Source organism: Silurus meridionalis, chromosome 18 (assembly GCF_014805685.1).
Source record: "Silurus meridionalis isolate SWU-2019-XX chromosome 18, ASM1480568v1, whole genome shotgun sequence".
NCBI classification, from domain to species: Eukaryota; Metazoa; Chordata; class Actinopteri; order Siluriformes; family Siluridae; genus Silurus; species Silurus meridionalis.
The window spans coordinates 16,442,850-16,462,575 of NC_060901.1; the positions used below are offsets into that span (position 1 = coordinate 16,442,850).

Sequence of the window (19,726 nt, forward strand, 5' to 3'; positions counted from 1 at the left end):
TTCACTCCTCACTGTGCTTGTGGAAATGCTCTTACTTTCACTATTAAACATAGCCGTGAGTTCTACTGATCGCCCATAATTCATGATCACGACCACATTTCTTCCTTGAAGATGGTAGTTCCCCACTATCCTTGCAGTTTTCAATAATGCATTGGACATCTTAACCCAATATTAGTAGTTTTAGAAATCTGCTTAGATGTTTTCTTTGCTTGATGCACGCCAATAATTTGACCCTTCTGAAACAGATTAAAATCTTTTCCACGACCACAGGATGCATCTTCCAACATGGTTGTTTAAGAAATGAGAAGCTACTCACTGCATCAGTTAGGGTTAAGTAATTTGTTGCCAGCTAAAACAATCACTCATGCAGTAATTATTTAATGGGAGGCTCTTACCCATTTGCTTAGTTAAATCCATTTGGTGCCTTTTTTTGGACGGCAGTGTAAGTAGGATATGAATGATTTTGTCAAATTACAAGATATTCATGAATACAAAATTCATTGCATTAATGATTTTACCAATTAATGAAATATCCCTTCAGCATTGGGATTAGGTCTAGTGTCCAAAAAGTAAAAAAAAAAACACACCGGCATGAACTAACTGTAGTTAATTTGCCATGGTTATTTTAACCAACGTTATTTTTCCTGTTCCCTAAACCCATCTGGGCAACAGCTACAAAAAAAAAAAACAGCCTAAACATAATTTGCTTGACATACAGAGAGAGATAGAAAGATTTACAAGCAGACTGACAGATACATGGCAGGTTTAAAATATTGCTGTCTAGCATTAAAATCTATAATTTAATAACAGTTTAAATAAACAAAAAAAAAAAAACCCGCACTGATGAAAGCACTGTGTGTGTGGCAAAATACCCTTGAGTAGGCCAATGGCGGCATCTGTGTTGAGAGCGAAGGAGTCCAGTGATCGTGCAATGTGAAGCAGGCCTTGGAAGTGTTGTGCCATGTGTTCCCGGCACACTGAGCACATGTTGTGAATGGCTTTTGCTGCTACCGAAGCCAACTGCTTCTCCCGCAGCCCCTTCATTAAATATTCTAGCACAGGATCTGCATCGCAACCCCCCCCCCACACACACAAAATTTTGGATTAGAATTTTTTTTACTATACAGTATACAGGGAATTATGAATGCTGCTATGCACCAGATCCAGATTATATGAACACAAGCCAATATAGTATTTGCTGTAGTTTCTAAATATTGTTGTTCCTTTGAAAAGAGAGTTTACATTTAACTTTAGTGCTTACCTAATAAGCGAGGGTTGCGGTCCATCACCTCACTCATTTCTCCCACCAATTCAATGCTGGTGTAGCGCACAGCAATGTGCACTGTCTGAGGAAGAAGCACAATTTGTTCCAGCACTTCTGTCAAGGTAGGGTTGTTCTCACTACACACAGAAATTGGGGTTCAGTGTTACACATCGTTTATGAGACATTTATATACACATTATGAATATATTAAATAAACATCATCTATAATAAAACAAAAAATTTGGCAAAACAAAACCAAAAACAAGTCATATTTTAAAAAAAAATCTACAGATTACAGCTGTGGCCAAAAGTTTTAGGGATGACACAAATATTAACTTTCACAAAGTCTGATGCCTCAGATTTTTCTGATGGCTCTCTCAGGCAGAATGTCATGAAGAGTGATCAAATGAATTGCAATTAATAGCAAAGTCCCTCTTTGCCATGAAAATGAACTTGATCCCAAAAAAAAAAAAAAAAAAAAAAAAGAAAAAGAAAAAAAGTGATTCTCTCATTATCACAGGTGAGTGTTGATGAGCACAAGAATGAAGATCACTCTGTTATGCTGATTAAATTAGAATAACAGAATGGAAGCATTTAAATGAGAGTGGTGCTTGAAATAATTGTTTTTCCTTTCTTAATCATGGTTACCTGCAAAGAAATGTGCAGTCATCATTGCTGTGCACAAAAAGGGATTCACAGGCTGCTAATAAGATTGCACATAAATCTACCATTTATCGGATCATCAAGAACTTCAAGAAGCGAGGTTCAGTTGTTGTGAAGAAGGCTTCAGAGTACCCAAAAAAGCCCATCAAGTGGCAGGACAGTCTTCTAAAGTTTAATCAGCTCACCAGCTTGGCACACCACCACTCAGCCCACCACCAGTGCAGAGGTTGGTCAGGAATGGCAGCTGGCAGGTGTGAGTGCATCTGCACCGTCAGGCGAGAAAGGAGGGCCAGATTTCAGAAAGAATAAGCCACTTGTCTTTAGGACAAACATCAGGGGCAGACTGATGTTCTGCAAAAGGTACAGAGGATTAGACTGCTGTGTCCCCTTTTTGAATGTTTGGGGCACCGGGAAAAAGCTTGTCCGAAAAAGAATAGTTGTGTGTGACCATTCGTCCTGTGTCATGCCAAAAGTAAAGCATACTGAGACCATTCATGTTTGAGGATGCTTGTCAGCCAAGGAAGTGGGCTCACTCACAATTAGACGTACCGGTATTCAGTAATGCAATAACTTGTGGGTAATGAATATGCAGCATTGTTATTACAAAAACATTAAAATACCATTCATTAGTATAGAGCCAAATGTAGAATTTTTTGAATGAGCATTAGCAATTTTTTTTATCAAAGTACACTGGGTGTATGCTGTGTGAAACAGAAGAAGGGTCAACATGCAAATATTGACTCTTTGCATAAACTTAATGTAATTGTTAATAAAAGCCTTTGCCACTCATGAAATGGTTGTAGTTATACTTCAGTATACCATAGTAACATCTGATAAAAAGATCTAAAAACACTGAAGCAGCAGAATTAAAAATATTTGTGTCATTCTCAAAATGTTTGGTCATGGCTGTACAAGTTTACTAATTTCTAAAGTGCTAAATTGGTTAAACAGTAAGTCCATAAATAAAAATTTCACTCACGGGTCTACACTCTTAGCAATAGAAGCCATTAAGAAAAGCACAGCTTCAGTAACTTCCCAGGGTGGATTTCCCTCTTTGAGGGTAGAGTACAACTAGAATGCACGCACACACACACACACACACACACACACAAAATAATAAATCTTGCCTGATGGATTGTCAAAAAAAAAAAAAAAAAATCACCAAATGAAACATTTGATGCATCATGAAACAAATATGACAAAGAAAACCAAGGACTGTTAAGAAGCTACATTCTATTTAAAAATTCCATACTTATTCCATACATGCACATTTTTAAGACCATATTTAACATCTGAAATAAGATTTTAAATTCCAACATGTATTATGTACACACTAATACTTTTTCATATAAAACATATATTTTTCTCTCCGTTTTTGCCTTCGGTCCACACTGTTTTCAGTCAAAGAAAAAGTAACTTTTTTGAAAATGCCCTCCAAAGTGGATACATTTGAAAACACCATTTTCACGTCACATCGAGAAGCCGAAAAGTAAATAAATGGCAGGCAGAAATGATGCAGGTCGAAGCCTCTTGTGGTTTGCTTGTGCACAGTACAGGGACGTAAGCGTTTTCAGACGTTTCAGTGTGGATGAACAACTTTTGGGAAACAACTAAAAATAAAAAAAGTGTGGATGCGTAGCATTTTTAAACGAAAAAACACTGTGTTTAAATGCATTCGGATTAGTGCAAACGTGCAGGCTTTGTTTTATAAAAAATATTTTTACAAATTCTTAATTTTCCTTTTTTTTTTTTTTTTTTACAAATAGGGCAATACTATGGAAACAAATCACTGCAACAACAGTAAGAAGCTACTACCTGTGAGAAACACTCCATTGAGCCTACAAGGAAAATAACATCCTTGACAAGATCCGAAACCCTCAGTCTGAACTCTCCAAAGTCATCTGTGTCTTCCGGAATTCCTTCCTATTAGACAGAGATATGATTTAACAATATAGTGGAAAACCAGAACATAACCATTAATTTATGTATTATTTACTAAGAGCTACATAACTGGTTGGCTCACACCACATTGTAGAAACAAATAACCTTAGATAACAAAATGTAATCTGTTTGACTGTTTGACCTCAGAAAAGCAGTTCTTTTTAAATGACAAAATTCACCTTTCTACAGTAAGAAGGTATATACAGTGGTGTAAAAAACTGTTCCTGATTTCTTTTTTGCATGTTTGTCACACTTTAATGTTTTAAATAATCAAACTAGTTAAAATATTAGTAAAATAACAAGTAAGCACAACACGCTGTTTTTAAATTAATGTTTTTTTATTATTAAGGGAAAACAAAATCCAAAACTACATGGCCATGTGTGAAAAATTGTTTGTCCCCTAAACCTAATAACTGTTTGGGACACCCTTAGCAGCAACAACTGCAATCAAGCGTTTGTGATAACTTGCAGTGAGTCTGTTAAGTGAGTCTGTCACTCATCTATGCAGAATTGTTGTAATTCAGACACATTGGAGGGCATGAACAGCCTTTTTAAGGTCATGCCACAGCATCTTAATAAGATTCAGGTCAGGACTTTGACTAGGCCACTTCAAAGTCTTCATTTTGTTTTTCTTCAGCCAGTCAGAGGTGGACTTGCTGGTGTGTTTTGGATCATTGTCCTGCTGCCGAACCCAAATTCGCTTCAGCTTGAGGTCAGCTTGTTGCTATGATGATCTTTTTCTGATATGCGGTGTAACTTTTACACCAGACGTAATGGGACACAAACCTTCCAAAAAGTTAAACTTTTGTCTCGTCAATCCACAGAGTATTTTCCCAAAAGTATTGGGGATCATCAAGATGTTTTCTGGCGAAACTGAGACGAACCTTTATGTTCTTTTTGCTCAGCAGCAGTTTTCCTCTTCGAACTCTGCCATGCAGACCATTTTTGCCCAGTTTCTGTCTTATGGTGGAGTCATGAACACTGACCTTAACTGAGGCAAGTTAGGCCTGCAGTTCTTTTGATGTTGTTGTGGGGTCTTTTGTGACCTCTTGGATGAATCGTCGCTGTGCATTTGTGGTAATTTTGGTCGGCCGGCCACTCCTGGGAAGGTTCTCCAAATGTTCTATGGTTTTGCCATTTGTAAATAATGGCTCCCACTGTGGTTCGCTGGAGTCCCAAAGCTTTAGAAATGGCCAGACTGATAGATCTCCATTACTTACTTTCTCATTTGTTTCTGAATTTCTTTGGATAGCTTTTGAGGATCTTTTGGTCACTTCACTTCATCGGGCAGGTCCTATTTAATTTCCTATTGTGAACAGGTGTGATAGTAATCAGGCCTGGGTGTGATTAGAGAAATTTAACTCAGGTGTGATAAACCACAGTTTTAACAGGTGGCAAACACTTTCACAAAGGGCCATGTAGTTTTGATTTTGTTTTCCCTCATTAAAAAAACCTTCATTTAAAAACTGCACGTTGTGTTCACTTGCGTTATCTTTTACTAATGTTTAAGTTAGTTTAAAACTTTCATTCCGCTTCTCCCATTAGGGGTCGCCACAGCGGATCACCTGTATTCATGATCTGCATGTTTTGTGATCCGCATGTTAAGTTAGTTTAATGATCTGAAATATTACAGTGTGACAAACATGCAGGGAAAAAAAGAAATCAGGACACCAACACTTTTTCACACCACTGTACTAAAATTCTACAATTAAACATAAAATGCTAAAAATATATTTTTTAAATATATTTTTTGTTACACAGTACTGTATGCAATGGTTTTAGGCAGGTGTGTGAAAAAAAATGCTATAAAGAAGAATGCTTTCAAAAATATGTATTTTAATTGATTTTATTCAAATAATTCTTCTTCTTTCGGCTGCTCCCGTTAGGGGTCGCCACAGCGGATCATCCATCTCCATACCACCCTGTCCCCTACATCTGCCTCTTTCAAACCAACTACCTGCATGTCCTCCCTCACCACATACATAATCCTCCTCCTTGGCCTTCCTCTTTTCCTCTGTCCTGGTGGGTCCATCCTCAGCATTCTTCTACTGATATACCCCATGTCCCGACTCTGTACAGGTCCAAACCATCTCTAATCGGGTCTCTCTTACTTTGTCTTCAAAACATCCTACATGCACTGTCCCTCTAATAAACTTATTTTTAATCCTGTCCATCCTTGTCGCTCCCAACGAAAACCTCAACATCTTCAGCTCTGCTATTTCCAGCTCCACCTCCAGTCTTTTTCTCACTTTTCCTTTCACTCTTGCAGATACCCTTCAAATCACTCCTGCTATCACTCTTCTCCACCCACTCCACCCTGCCTGCCACTCTTTTCTTCACTTCTCTAATACACTCTCCATTACTTTGCACCGTTGACCCCAGGTACCTAAACTCCTCACCTGGTTGGCGCTACCTTGGGTTATGTGTTTTGTCCTGTGTTGTCGGTCTGTACTGTTTTTCGTCTGCACTGTTTGCACTATGTTGCACTCAATGCACTTTATGTAGTTTTGTGTTGTAGCTCTATGTTCTTTAGTGTAGCACCAGGGTTCTGGAGGAACGCTGTCTCGTTTTTACTGTGTACTGTTTACCACTGTGTATTGTAAAAATTACAATAAAAGCCTCTTGACTTGACTTCTCTACCTCTTCTCCCTGCAACTGCACCGCTCCACTACCCTCCCACTAATTCACACACTCTTAACACACATTCGTACTCGGTCCCTTATTTTTAACAATTGGTACCAACAAAGTCCTTCTCCATTCCTCGGGCATCATCTCACCTTCCAGAATTTTGTTAAACAATCTTGTATGTCCGTCATAGTGCCAACGTTTAAAGTACAAACCCTAACCGCCACTCTACTACACTTCTCCTTTCTTCTATAGATGTCTTCTTCCTCTCCTTCTTCTACTTCATCCAAAGGGTGGTCACATCATATCGATCTGATCTGGTGGTCAAATCTACTACTATTAATACTTTAATTTTGAAAGTATTCTTATTTTAAAGCATTTTTTCCACACCTGCCAAAATCTTTGACAGAGTTCTGTGTGTAGTTTTTTAATGGATTTTACAGTTTTACAGAGATTTATGACAGCAGAAACAAAAAACACTGAACAAGTAAGCTTTTATGGAAGGTGTTGAAAGGATAAATGCTCTTATTTCCAAACATTACACACCAAAACTGAACCATGCAACACAACAATGACCCCGAGAACACAAGGAAATCAATGTTGCTTGAGTGGGTCAAAATTTCTCTAAAACTTTGCAAGGCTGATATACTCCAATAAAAAAAAAAAAGTTAAAGGCACAATATTATACAGCACTGCTTTCTGAAAGTTTTTTTTGGAAAGAAATTACTTAGCTATCAAAAGTACAGCAATCTACAAAGAAGAGAGGTGTGATTAACAGTGAGAATATAGAAGCCACTCACATGGTCTGGATCTAGCTGACAATGACGTGCCAGGCTGTGTAGTAGTCTTTGGATATAGGGTTTGAAAACACCATGCAGTGCTGGATCATTTGTCTTGTATAGATGTTCCCCCAGGCGATACCAGAAGTTGAAAGAGATTTCTACCACCTTGTTTGCAAATAAAACAGACAATATATTTGCATTTTAACACAAATTCTAAAAAACAACAAACAAATATGCAAAGTATTTTGTTTATTCGCAAATTCTTTGTAAATATATCTGAAAATCTGTAAATATATGTGAATAAGTATAAGTATTTAGACAGTGACACAATTTTGCTAATTTCTTCTGTGAACCACCACAGTGGATCTGAAATTAAGCAATCAAGAAGTAACTGAAGCAAAGACATTTATTACAGCCATTTTTTGCATTGTACCATAGTACATTTTAACAGCCTCAAAAATGTAATTGAATTGAAACAGCTTCATCGCCAGGTGTGGCCGGTTTTCTCTCTCTCTTTTTTTTTAAATTACTAATGAAGAAGAATTTGGTTACTGAAAACTCTCAGTATGAGGTGTTGATGCAAGTAAAAAAATAATACCACTAGGGTTGCAAAATAAACAGACCTATAAGAAGGACAGCAGAAACTTGCGGAGGAGTCAAAACAACAATTTGGTAAGAATACACAGTAAAAACAAAGAACTTAGAAGATCACAATAAACTAACAATGTAAAAATTCTGCAACATCCACTTTATTTAAGAATGGTTAATGACTGCATGAAAGAATGTGTGTGTGTATATGAGAGAGGAGGCAACACTAACCTCATACTGAGGATGTCCAGCACAAATGAGCAACAGCTCCAATGTGCGCAAGTCCCCCATGCCTTGTCCTGGGGTCCTGACAGTAATTTCCATAAAAGTCTCGCACAACTCAGTAAAAATCCGGCAGTAATTCAGCACCCTGGATGCGTTTGTGTAAAAAATAAAATTACATAGAATATGCATTTTACATACAAGCCATCTCCAACATGTATGATTTCATAAATAAATATGTTTGAAGCATGATTCATTCTGTGTGTTGCTTTACTTGTCAAGGTCCTCACGGGCCACAGCCATGTGGTAAGCCGTTTCTAATGTTAAAACACCCTGGAACAGCTGCATGGCAAGAGGCATATGTGTATCTACATTCTCAATGGCATAGAGGGCTGAGCACACACAGTCTGATGCGGCTTCATGCAAGTTAGTAAGGGACTCATCCCTTTGCTGTGAAAAGAAATTGTAAAGTATTATCTTTAAAAAATGCCCCAGAAAAGACTGGAAGAAGGAGTTGAAGCAAAAGCAAAAGACCAAAAATAAAAATAACAAAATGGCAATTCAAAAAATTGTTAAAGTACAACAATAATGAACTACATTACTAAAAATGTTATTACTTTAAATAGCACATTGACAATGACTGTCATGTTTAACCTTTTTTTATTTTATTGATAAACACTTTAGAAGATTTCACTTTTAAATAACCCAATTCCAAAAAAGTTTACACTCTTAAATGTGAAAAAAAATAAATAAATGCACTAATTCATAAATCTCATTAACACAATGTATTCACACTCACCACTATACGTAATATTTTATTTACATTAACGTTGAACTTATCACCTGTTCTGGCCTATCCGTTGAAGTTTTCTTTAGAGTCCTCATATTGACAAAATATATTGGTCAATAATTTTCTATTTCATATACACTAAATCCAGAGGTAAGCATATACTAATTCCATTAATGTAAACTTTGGGACAATGCTAAACAGTGGTAAGACAGAAGAGATGAAAAAGAAAAAAATTAAGTAAAATGCAAAACCTACTAGCACTTGGAATAGAACCACCAACAACTGATTAGTCGCCATGAAGTTGCTGTCCAGCACACCCAGATTAAACCAACTGCCTAAGCAGCGGAAAACTTTAATAAGCATCTTCTCATCACTCCCAGACTTCTCCAGGGATGTCATCTGGTTAAAAAAATAAAATATTACAACATTTTTATGTAGCTCTAACTGAATTGTGTGACAAAGACAAAGACAAAGTGTAAAACTGCTTGACTGTGACAAAAGTCTATTCAGGCAGAGAAATGTGGATTATGGTATAATGCAATGAAGAAAAAAAATAATAAATGACTTTGCAGCTTCCAGTATGTTGTTCATTGTATTTCAGTGACTAACAAAAATGGATAAATAATGGTGTACATATTTCATTTTATTTTTCTTTGTGTTCCATACATATTTTTTCAGAGAAGTCATGACATTTACGTTTCTGTAGACTAATATTGCCAGAATATTGTATAATTTTAAAATATCAGAATTTTGATGCACTGAGGTAGTTTTCTCTTGTTAAACAAGAAACAAATCAACATCATTAATACTGGGGAGTGAGGCTTACCAACAGTGTAACGACAGTGGTAGAATAGTATGCAAGGTCCTCTATGATCTCTGTTCGCCGGTTAGCACCTATCCTCAATGATCGGCTGTGCACTTCCTCTGGCAGCACTGTGAGGATTTCAATCAGAAAAGGCATTGAAGTCACATCATTACTGTACCTAAGAGGAGGAGAAAAAGAAGAAAAAAAACAAGGAATCATTTCAACTGTTTAATACATTTATAGATTTATAGAGTGCCATCACCTTATTCTCAAAAGGTAACCATAAATCCTAAACAGTAATTGCTTGGATATATTTACGTAATTTCTAAAAAGATTAGGGGAAAGTGTCTGTTGTTAATTACTAAACAAACATTTTCATAAACTAAATCTAACTGGTAATTAGGGAAAACTTTGTGCAAGTTCCTTAGAGGCTCACCTCAATTCATTACTATAACCTGTGCCCTTACAAGTTTTCCGAATATGCTTTGGGGCAGCATTTTGTTCTTCTGGAAATACATGATCCATGTTCTATGGGCCTAGATCCTCCAGAGTGACTTTGCTTTATACAAATTCAATAGTCTCCACTAATGTTCAACTCCAAGCCCATGCATGCAGTTTTTATAACTTCATTTGAATTTCATAATGAGCTTGGTTGTAGATAGCTACTTAGGTTTATTCACCTTTATCTCAACTTATAGGTATTGCAGACGTGTTTGGAGTTGTACAAGTAAACTTGTTGGCTTAGTTGAGCTAAATCCAATGAACTTACTATTGATCTGAACACTTAGAGAATTTGAAGACAAACTGTACTAAAAATCATAACTAGTGGCATAACAACAATAGTATTTTTGGACCAGATAGGGCTATGTTAACAAGAGTGCCTATATTGGAATAGGTGCATTTTTAAGAAGTTAGAAAAGACCATATGTTAACACACATAACACATATTATACTGTTTAACACACAGACGGAAACTGGCAACAATCAAAGCTAATTCCCTGACATGATGCAACCATTATGAAAAACATGCAACTTTAGCCCCAAAACAAGTTGATGGCAACTGGTGTGGCATTGGGTGTTTTCCACGCATTTGCCAGGAACGCAAGAGTTGTTGGAATTATTTGTCAAGAGTTTCTCACCCGTGTTGCTGATTAAACAATGGCTATGGAAAAGCGCTTTGCACACCAAGATCACCATTTCTCTTCAGTATAATGAAATGATAAAAAACTCCCAAATTATTATTTAGATAAGAATAAAGAATAAAGAATAAAACTACCAAAAAGCATACATATTTTCAGATTGTATAACATTTTTTAATAAAAATAAATAAATAAATAAAATATACGATTTTAGACAATTATCTTGGTAGACAATATATCTACACTCCCAATTCCAAAAGCTGTTGGGACAGGATGCTGTGTAAAATGTAAATAAACACGAAATGCAATGATTTGCAAATAAACTAATATTTTATTCATAATAGAACATATAAAACTGTATAAAATGCTTAAACTGAGGAAATGTACCATTTTAGGGAAAAGGATTAGGGTTAAACGTTGCTCTAAAACCTGTCTCTATTTTTTAGCATTGATGGTGCCTTTCCAGGTGTCAAAAGTGGCCCTTTCCATAGTCACTGATGCACCACAATGCAGGCTCTTTGAACAATGATAAACCAGATGGCATCTTTCCTCTTTCGCAAAGAGAATGCATTTTGCAAAAATAATTTCAAATTAAAATTCGTACTACAACAGTTTTTGCTCATAAAAGACTGCAGAATTTCTGGATCATGTTCACATATTGCTTCTTCTTTGCATAGACTTTTAACCTGAATTTGGGGATGGCGTGACAAACTGCGTTAGCAGACAATAAGTTCTAAAGGTGTTTCTGATCCCATGCAGTGATTTCCATTATACAATCCTCTCTGGTTTTAATGCAGTGCCACCTGAAGTACCAAAGATTACAGGCATCCAATATAGATTTTTTTTTCATACAATACTGACACTGATTTCTCAAGAATCTTGTAATCTTTTGCGAATATAATATAATGTAGATGATGGTACATTCAATGTATTTTTAGTTTGAATATCTTATTATCCTGAATTTTTTCACAAATTGTAGATGCAGTTTTTCTGCCCATCTTTACTTGAGACTTTGCCTTTTGAAGATACTCTTTAATACATGTTACTGATCTTTTTAGAAACACTTAAATGTTCCAGTATTTTGTTGCCCTGCCCAAACTATTTTGAGACTTGTTAAAGCAATCAATTACAAAATTAAAATGATAACTTTCCTCAGTTTAAAATATTAATGTTTTTTTTATTTGCTATGAATAATTTTTTTTTAGATTTGCAAATTATTAAATGCTGATTTTATTTACATTTTACACAGTGTCCCAACTTTCTTGGAATTGGGGTTGAAGTTTAATATAGTTTGTGAGACAAAGAGAGATTGTGTGCGTGAATTGTGTACGTGGGTCATGTCTCTGCTAATAATAAAGATATCTTGCTAACTCCTTGTTTTTTTTTTTTTTTATATATTTAATTTGAACATTGTGTTCTCCAGTTTGTCAAAATCATCATATCAAGTTAACCAAAAGACAAAAGTCCTACATTTCGCTCAGTTAAGTCATTATGAAATGTTTATTATAGCCATCTTCCTCTGTTTTAAACTTCAACTGTTAAAGTTGTTAACAACATTTCAGTACCTGTTCACTGAATGGTTTGGACTCAGATTTCACCCAAAAGAACACAGTTTTTGGAAAATATACAATACATGATATATTCTTCAGAATTAATCGTTGTTCAACTGCCCGGTCAAATCTTTATTCAAATAAATTCTTACTTTTCTATGAGTGTGTGAACACAGCCTTTCCATGATGGCATCTGCAGTGCAAGATCAGCAATTGCCAGGGACAGCTAGGGGTACAAAAACACAAACTAACTCAGCACCTTTAAAAGAAATGGGAGCTCCCAAAATGTCTCTTTTTGTTTTTAAAAATACATTAGACATTTAACCATGGATAAAAAGTTTGATGCTGTCAGTTTCAGGATCATCACTGTTTTGCTAAACTATTAAATTAGAGTGCCAACATTAACTTATTTTCAATTGACTGATACAAAGTTCAGACAGCAAGAGAAAACACACTGTCCCCCAGGTTTTTACCTGTGTAATGATGATAGGTGAGAGGTCTTTAAGGTTCTGAATGTGGGAGAGCAAAGAGTCACGAAGGGCAAGGTGTGTCTCTTGAGGAAGCTCATAGAATGATGTCTGAATTTTCATTTTCATGGTTTGTGCAGCAAAGTAACATGACTCAACATCCTGCTTCATTTGTAATAGCTGGTCTGAGATCTCCCAGGCATACATCTGTAGAAAAGAAGGAAAATCAAGTAAAATCATAGTATAGAAAATCATGACTAGTCCCTCTAGTTTAAATTACATTTCTGTTTTATATGCAGTTAATCACTGAATCTAAATGATTGAAAAATTAATAACAAATCTAGTAAATAGGTCATGATTATCTTAACCTTATTGTATTGTAATAATAATTGTAATGGTGTATATAAAATTATATAAATTGTTTCATTCATGATATGGTTTTTAACAAAAGGCTGCAGTTAGCACCTCTCAACAGTTCTGCTTTTTATATTTTGCATAAACCACGCTTTATGCCATGCCATATCCCTGCAGAAGGAACATTTGTCAGACCTACAGTGGGTTCAACTACAAAATGCATTGGGAAAAAACAAACAAAGAATTTGTATACCAATTCTGAGTAAGAGTGGCTCTGAGAGAATGATCAGCAAATACATTTTCCATTTATTCTGAGCTGATAAAGTTTATAATTGGATTCAAGCAGACATAACATTATAGTTGAAAAGGCCCATGTTGACTGCTGCTGGGCAAACAGGAGTGGATCAGATGAAGACTTCAGAAACAATGAAAAACATCAATGCTTAAATTATTTCATGATTACCAAGACCATGGTATTCGCTACACAGCATAGTTACAAAAGGGAAATGATCAATAATGGCACTATCTTGTTAGTCTGGTTACTTCCACATATCAAATTGAAATTTTACATGTTTCTAAGGAACAGTTGAATATACTGGTGAAACAGGGGCCACTGGTACTTTGACCTCTGTTTTCTAAGATTACAGTTTAAAGTCCCCTAGCACGAATTTAGAAATGGAATGCTAGTTTAGGAACGGTCTCTATATTTAGCCGCTCGGTTGACAGGCTGTCCTCTACTATTTATGCATTAGGTGGAATATGAACACCTACCAGAATGATCACCGAAAACTCTTGGGAAGAATAGAAAGACTTTTCATTTAAAAAATAAACATTCCAAGTTAACCAAGCAGAATGCAGTGAGAACAGTAAAGAAACAAGCAGCAAGATAGGCAACTATTTAAGTCAAATATCCAACATTTAAATTTTTTTTGTTTGTCTGGATGTATAGCAGAATATTTTTCCTAAGAGTCCTTTAAGTACCTTTTACTCTGAAGAAACTTCCACAGTGGTCTAGTCATTTTACTAGTTCTTACAAGGTACTGAGATGTACTAGTGCTTTTAAGTTGCTGAACATATGATTAGGTCTGAAACGATTACTCGAGTAACTCAAGTAATTCAAATTCATTTACCATAATTTCCGGACTATAAAGCGCACCCAAATTTAAGCCGCACCCACTGAATTTGACCAAGATTTTTGATTTAAACATAAATAAGCTGCGCCTGTCTATAAGCCGCAGGTTCCTACATTGAAACTAATGAACTTTACACAGGCTTTAATGTAAGACAGTGCCTGTTACACGACTTTAGACTTTTTTCCTTTGGCATCGTCTCGCGTTTAAAAATCACCATTGATGAATCTTTTCTCCCGATGCCGTGCAGCTCAGAACACAGGTGAAGTGTGTTTTTTCATGCCCGGTTGTTTTCAGCGTGACGAATGATTCGCATTTCCTGTTGACAGTCCAAGTGAGCGGCAGGTCAAACGTCAGAGGAACCTAATCCATATTTATGATGTGGTGCGGCTCGATTTAGTGAGAGCGCATCTGATTTAATATAAAGAGTTTCATTGGTTCACCTGAACCCCTTCACCAATTTCATTGGTCTAATGTTATGGGGCTCAGTTTATTGGCATGAAGCTTGTAAAACAGAGAAAAACCCCGGAAAAATCCATAAATTAGCCGCTTCATTGTTTAAGCCGCAGGGTTCAAAGCGTGGGAAAAAAGTAGCGGCTTATAGTCCGGAAAATATTTCATTCATATTGTCATTTTAACTACACAACGAGCATTGCGTTTCCCCATGGACCATTACTACAGTACCACCTGCTAAACTCTGGAGTGCTCTGGACAGGTAAACACAGAACACTTTCCAGTGTTTAGGATCATTTCAAAGTCAAAGAAAAAAATTTTTTTATTTTTTTTTTAATTTTTAAAGTAATTTGAATTTTATTTTTATTCATATATTTGTATTTGCATTCTGATGTAATGTGGCAATTAAATGCACTAAATGGGTTTAGGTTTCACTGATACTCTTGTATGCAATTTCAGCAATAGGGTGTACTCTCTCGATGATGCCACCATATTAAGAAATCCAGTGCTTAATATGAGACATCAGCCAGACAACCCACAAAGTATTGAATGATAATGGTGTAAACAATCATGCCCTTGACAGACATTGGAAAGTTTTTAATAGAGGGATTAACTACAACATTATACAGATTACTAAGTAAATGCAGAGTGTGCAAATTATTATGAAAAGTTTGTATGTTTCTGTGATGCTCTTAAATTAAATAAAAGATTGAGGCATGGCCTCGTTCTCATCTTCCTAGCCTGCGGATTCATTACAGCCCATCACACACTAGTGACTGCAGAGCAAACGGTTAGAAAATGTAAATGGTCTCTAGCGGAACCCGACTTACTCCACACAAACCACTGCAGCGGTGTATGTGTATACACTAGGGGTGTAACCATAAACGTATTCGTACCAAACTTTTTCAGTACAGGGCTTTTGTTACCAAATGCAATCTTTTTTACCTACAGAAATTTAACAATTAAAGTCCATAGTTATTAAACTTGAAAACATGCACAACAATGTCAGGGGTATTAAAAAGAAACAAGTTAGTGCAGTGTAACTATATCTACTAAAAATGTACCGGAAATATGATTTGTAGTAAACCAAAATACGATTTGTAGTGCATTGTAAAACTCAGATTTTGTTTTAAGCATGCGTGAAGAGTCAATGCAGTCAATAATATGAATTCTTTCGCATTTTATGTTCAAGGATGGCAGGAATGAAGACATTTGTCAAAGTATGCTGAAATAAGTAGAACAGTCAAATAGATCATATATTTTATAAATTATTAATTATTGTTATTATTAAATTACATGTAAAACACACACACTTGCATACAAATCCGCATTATTAAAATAGGGTATAACTTTTTCTAGGGCTGTCAATCGATTCAAATATTTAATCGTGATTAATTGCATGGTTGTCTCATGATTAATAGCAAATTGATTTTGCATTTTTACCTGTTCTAAATATACCTTGAATTAATACTTTAAAATTTAAAACTCTAACATGGGCATGAACAAATATAAATGCTTAATGTAAATGTTTGTTTATTATTTGTAAAACTATACTATACTATACTATTATACCCACCACCCGCTAACTCTGGAGTGCTCTGGTCAGGTAAACAATATGGAAGCCTGTTTTTGCCAGATTTTGAAAAAATTGTTTGTTAAGACAGTTTTCTTCAGGGATCCGAACTGGAACTGCGAGAAATAAATTTGAAAATGCGCAAAATTAATTTTATTAATAGACTTTATTTCACGCATTTACAACTTTATTTCTTGCAGTTCCAACTTTTTTTGCCAATCGGGCATTACCTCCTCTGTAGTGCCAGAAAGCTTTACACATTGTAAATGAAATGGGCTACAATCAATAGAATCGCATGGTTTTAAACTGAGCCTCAGATCCCTGAAGAAAACTGTCTAATAATCAGCTATTGAGGAGACGGAACAAGACCGATTTGTATTTTGATGTAATATGGCAATTAAATGCACTAAATAAGTTTAGTTTTCACAGATATTATTGGATTGCAATTTCAGCAATAAAATGTACATTTTTCAAAAAAGGAAACAAATGACTTGTTCATTTTAAGAGACCTATCTTATTTTCTCTCATAAATTTTGTCTTGCTCTTAATAAAGGAAAAGTAATTCTTATCCAATTACTCAATGAAATAACAAATGTTACAATACTTGATTGATAAAATAATCAATAGCTGCAGCCCTATAGTCTTGTCATTGTTTTAAATTTTAACTTGCCATTTTAAATTGCGTAAATCAGGACACCAAACAGAACTGTTAATATTTTTTCACGGACGGTTTAAATTAAAGATTATGTGCATCATGGCGGATTTTGATGTTTGATTTGAGACTTGCCGCAACAGTAACCCAAATGTTTAGAATTTAACAATTATTTTTCAGTATTTTTTTTTTTTATTTTATACAAAAAAAAGGACATAATGAATAAATGTGTGCTTCATTAAAGGTTTTAATTTCGCCCTCTAACATTTATTCATTTATAATTAACTTTCTTTCAGCTTCTTCCGTTAGGGGTCGCCACAGTGGATCCTCCACACGTTTGATTTGGCACATGATTTTACGCTGGATGCCTTTCCTAACACAACCCTCCTCATTTATCCGGGCTTGGGACCGGCACTAAAAGTGGCTGGGGTTGGTTCCCTGACCGGGGATCGAACCCGGGCTGCAGCGGTGAGAGCGACGCATCATAACCACTAGACCATTTATATTTCTAATAAAAATGGTCAAATAGAAATTCAAAACTGAAAACTGCATTAATCACACGGTAATAAAACAAATTCTGTTAAAATTAATTTGAATGGATGCGTTACTAACGCATTAATTTTGACAGCCCTAGTTTTTTCATTTATTCTATTTTATTGAAGCAATTAATCAATTTAATCAAAGTTCTGCATTAAATTGATTTATTTAACCAGCAGGCATTATATTGGATTATTTAACCAGCAGGCATTATATTAAAAAATGTTTTTTGTCAACTGTTTAAAAAAATGAATTAATAAACTGCATTAATTAAAAAAAAAAAAAGCGCCTATATTTTGCATTTCTTCCTCATAACCGTGCTGAAATTGACCTAAACCGTGATTTAAAACCCGATGTAAATACAGAACAGTGAATTTTCTGTACCATTTTGTGTAAAGCCAGAAGAAAGCTCAGCTGTCTGCATCAGCAACAAATAATTACTGGTTGCTTGGGTTTTTGGGTTATATACAATCATTCACATAAAAATAAAACACTTCCTGAACAGACCACACCCACTTCTGGGTTCAATAAAAACCTAGACACGATTATTTGAGTCACCTTAAAGATACATGCACTGTGTTAATAAACCCTCATATGCATCACATTTGCTGAAATATACAGCAGGAGAAAACTGGTTTTAAATAGTAAACGCTACGTTTAACAAATTTTGATTAAATTGGTATTTTGTGAAATATAACTGCCACCAGGGGGCGTGTTTTTACGAGGTGTCCGGAGGTGGTGTGAATGAAAAGGCGGCATTCGTCCTGAAACACCGTTTCCGTATAAACAGTTCTAGTGTGGTGACAGCGATAAAACAGACACACACCTGTTAAAAAAAATTCGATTACCGAGTATCCGAAAGGGACACTTCATTAAACATTTTTTGGGTTCTTCTTTTAATTTCATCCGTTACAATGAGAAAAGGCGTGTTTCCGCTACACGGTAAAAAGCCCCGTTTTGGAAGAGGTGACTAAGTGTAACGAGCTCTTCAGTGTGTAAATACCTGATCCTATAAGAGTGATGCGTTTCTGATATGTCTATAACCCTAGAGAATGTGTCACAGAAATATTGTAAAAACAAGAGAAGCAAGCAAGCAAGCAAGCAAGCGCGCGCGCACACACACACACACACCAATCTACATGCTTCTGAACACTGCAGGTCTGGGTTTGGCTGAGCCGTTCCGTTTTCTTAACACCGGTTCAAGACGTAAAAAAAATACCAGATGGAAAATACAGCGTAATATATACTTTGGAAGCGATTATCCCATATCTTAAATGGTAACACATAGAGTATTCATTTATAAAGCAGCCCAATGGTGCAGAGGCCCATGTCAGAATTCCCCCAAGTTTTCCACCTTTAGCGTACCGATCTCTGCAGTTCTCCGAGCCACACCGAAGCTCGCTCCTTCCCGGCGGGATTCGGGTCGTGATAAAGCGCCTGTACCGCCTGATAAACAAGAGCCAACGAGGGTTTCCCACCATCCATCATCTCCGTCGTGTCTGCCTAAACTATATTATCAATATAAATACAGGCCTCACTCTCTTTACAGATTGAGCGCCATCTCAAATAGACGCAGAGAAAACCCGTGTGCTCCACAAACTTGTCCGGGTAGAAACCAGTGTCTCAAAAATGCAGTTCCTAACAACTTTGTACTTTGTTCATTTTTAAAGATGTGGGTGATATTGATTATGTGCACGTCCTCTTTGTATTATTATCTAGAAACTATATACTTAAGTAAATAATGTGGATATAACAAAAAAGCAGGTTTCTGTGTGTGCGTGCGCGTGAGTTGCACTCGACTGACAGGTTTTAACTCGTAATTCACGACCAACGACAAGTAAAAACAAAAGAAAACACTTAATCAGTTCGGAATTTCCTGCCTGGGAACTCGGGACGGCCTTGAGCTCAGAGTGACTTTAAAAGAACAGGGCAGAACCTCTTACTTTTAATGAGTTCTAGTGTGTAAGTATTTACTTTAAATAAATACGCGTATAGACACATTTATTTTTTTAAATCTATAACACTAACTGTACAGTTCACTCTTTTGTCGAACAAATACACAATGCTTTTCACAGTTAGCTTGTTGCTAACAAAAGACGAACATTAAAGCGTCTATTATTTTTTTTCCCGACTTTGTAGTTGAAACGCACGGAGCTCGGAAGTGACGTCAATTCGAGATCCGACTTCTCTC

At 35.9% G+C, this 19,726-nt stretch overlaps 1 protein-coding gene across 1 annotated transcript in view; it reads right to left on the reverse strand.

Annotated features, from left to right (window-relative positions):
- The window catches only part of tnpo3 (transportin 3), a 41,624-nt gene extending 22,468 nt beyond the window's left edge, over positions 1-19,156 (reverse strand). Inside the window, exons 1-12 of the mRNA XM_046873113.1 lie at positions 18,901-19,156; positions 12,843-13,043; positions 12,522-12,595; positions 9,702-9,858; positions 9,131-9,274; positions 8,360-8,535; positions 8,095-8,233; positions 7,294-7,440; positions 3,743-3,850; positions 2,907-2,998; positions 1,262-1,401; positions 873-1,064 (exon numbers count right to left, since the gene is read on the reverse strand). Coding sequence (XP_046729069.1) covers positions 873-1,064; positions 1,262-1,401; positions 2,907-2,998; positions 3,743-3,850; positions 7,294-7,440; positions 8,095-8,233; positions 8,360-8,535; positions 9,131-9,274; positions 9,702-9,858; positions 12,522-12,595; positions 12,843-13,043; positions 18,901-19,023 — 1,693 coding nt within the window. The 5' untranslated portion in view covers positions 19,024-19,156. The remainder of the gene's footprint in view (positions 1-872; positions 1,065-1,261; positions 1,402-2,906; positions 2,999-3,742; positions 3,851-7,293; positions 7,441-8,094; positions 8,234-8,359; positions 8,536-9,130; positions 9,275-9,701; positions 9,859-12,521; positions 12,596-12,842; positions 13,044-18,900) is intronic.
- Between the last annotated feature and the right edge of the window lie 570 nt (positions 19,157-19,726).